The 2,363-nt window shown below is 42.2% G+C and overlaps 1 protein-coding gene across 2 annotated transcripts in view; it reads right to left on the bottom strand.

Annotated features, from left to right (window-relative positions):
* Positions 1–1,440: 1,440 nt before the first annotated feature.
* The window catches only part of LOC117151381, a 2,697-nt gene continuing 1,774 nt past the window's right edge, over positions 1,441–2,363 (bottom strand). Inside the window, exon 2 of one of the 2 annotated variants that reach the window (XM_033319585.1) lies at positions 1,441–2,315. In XM_033319585.1, coding sequence (XP_033175476.1) covers positions 2,026–2,315 — 290 coding nt within the window. In that variant the 3' untranslated portion in view covers positions 1,441–2,025. Of the gene's footprint in view, positions 2,352–2,363 lie in introns of both variants that reach the window. The other variant, XM_033319584.1, reaches the window with a different exon arrangement.

Genomic DNA, 2,363 nt, shown 5'->3' with positions numbered 1-2,363 from the left:
CTGTCCAAATAGAAAATGGATTAAGAGCATCGAGGTACAGTTTCGAAGCTGAGTCGCAGATATTATCGGTAATAGCGCAATTATGATAATGGTGGGTAATTCTGCACAAAATTCAGATAGAGGGAGAGAACGCGAGAAGAAGTGATAGATAGAGATAGGATGAGGTAGGGAGTAGCGAAGAGAAGAAGGAGACAGCTGAGCGAACTGAGACTGCTAATGAAGGAAACAGTTAGATTCAAACGGCCTCCAATAATTATCCTGCCAGCCATCCATATTATAGTCTCGACAATGCACGAAATTGTTCACACTTCCCTTGACAGTACATCTAACGCTCCGTAGTTCCTGAATGTTGGATGCAAAGGATGCTTCGACACACCAATACGATTCCCTGGTCCGTTGTACATGGTCCAACACCCGTCTCATGACGTCGTTGTACACGTACAATAAAAGTAAACTTTGGCGAATTAAAGGTTTTCGACCCTATTGGAAGGATTAACTTCCGTTCTTGATAGACATGGTACCTATAATCGGATTTCAAATATGTACATTCAGAGGTTAAAATAATTAAGCTTTGTTCTTAGGAAGCATATTGAGCAGCTATGCTCATGTCGGATTACAAGGTTAGAGAATCGCAAAATGAGATAAGTGGATTAGGAAACCGCAATTGTCAAATACAGAGCCTTCAATGGAATTATTTCTAAAACGTTGCCTGAAACGTCTGCGGGTTGAAGCAAAAGAAACAAATCAATGGATTTGAGAATCTTCCATGTGCAGTTATTGTTCAAGTATTTCTTGACGAGGAAATTGAGGGATTAGGAAGCTGGCGAGGAGAGGGGTGAACGCGTTAAAGTAGAATCGCTGTAATTAATGGTAAATTATGGATTACCAGGTATGTAAATATGAAACCGGAATGGTTGCATAGAAAATACATCGTTTATGAACGAAAAAAAAATACGTGTAAATACATCGAAAATACATGGTTTATCGTATGAAAATGATTAAAAATATTTTATTCGAAGTATTGCCCATCGCTAGCTATACATTTTTCCCACCTGTCTGGCAATTGGTGGATGCCACGCCAAAAAAACTGCCGCTCTTTTGAGGCAAACCAGTCATCGAGCCATTTACGTACATTTTCGTAAGAAGCGAAGTGCTGGTCAGAAAGTGCGTGTCTCATCGATGCAAATAAATAGTAATCGGACGGAGCCAAGTCTGGTAAGTAAGCCGCGTGCGAAAGTATTTCCCAACTGAACGCTTCGATCGTTTCCTTGACCGGTTTTGCTGGATGTAACGGTGCATTATCACGAAGCAAAATTACTTTGTCCTGCCTTTTTTGATATTCTGGTCGTTTTTCACGCAAAGCCTGATTCAAATCGATCGTTTGTTGCCGGTAGCGCTCGGTATTAACGGTTTCGCCAGGTTTTAACAGCTCTGCGTGTCCCATCGATGCAAATAAATAGTAATCGGACGGAGCCAAGTCTGGTAAGTAAGCCGCGTGCGAAAGTATTTCCCAACTGAACGCTTCGATCGTTTCCTTGACCGGTTTTGCTGGATGTAACGGTGCATTATCACGAAGCAAAATTACTTTGTCCTGCCTTTTTTGATATTCTGGTCGTTTTTCACGCAAAGCCTGATTCAAATCGATCGTTTGTTGCCGGTAGCGCTCGGTATTAACGGTTTCGCCAGGTTTTAACAGCTCATAGTAGATCACACCCTTCTGATCCCACCAAACACAGAGTATTGTCTTCCGTCCATAGCGATTTGGTCTTGTGGTCGATGTCGATGGTTCGCCTGGAGCTACCCATGATCTTTTACGCTTAGTATTCTCAAAATATATCCACTTTTCATCGCCAGACACAATTCGGTGGAGAAACGACTTTCTTTTGTATCTGGCGAGCAGCATTTCGCAAGTGGTTTTTCGGTTTTCCTGCTGCCTTTCATTCGGTTCATGTGGAACCCATTTTCCCACCTTCTGGATCTTTCCCATGGCTTTCAAGCGTATGGAGACGGCTTCTCGTGTCACGTTTAATCGATCAGCGAGTTGTTGTTGCGTTTGAGCGTCATCCTCATCCAACGATGCTTGCAATTCGCTGTCTCGAAACTTTTTCGGTAGTCTTCCGCGTTCTTCGTTCCTCGCGTCAAAATTGCCACTTCTGAATTTTTTAAACCATTCAAAGCACTGCGATTTACCAAGAGTATGCTCACCGTAAAGCTTTGACAAGCATTCGATGCGATTCTGCAGCAGTTTTCTTCAAATGGTAACAGAAAATCAATGCTGTCCGCAAATCGTAGTTTCCAGGCACAAAATTTGACATGTTCAACGCTATTACAAACTATGCTGTTGTATGAAACTTGTATTGTTC

This window comes from Bombus impatiens, unplaced genomic scaffold, assembly GCF_000188095.3.
Source record: "Bombus impatiens unplaced genomic scaffold, BIMP_2.2 scf_0171, whole genome shotgun sequence".
NCBI lineage: Eukaryota > Metazoa > Arthropoda > Insecta > Hymenoptera > Apidae > Bombus > Bombus impatiens.
Note: the sequence above shows the minus strand (reverse complement) of the source record. Positions and strands in the feature narration are given on the sequence as shown.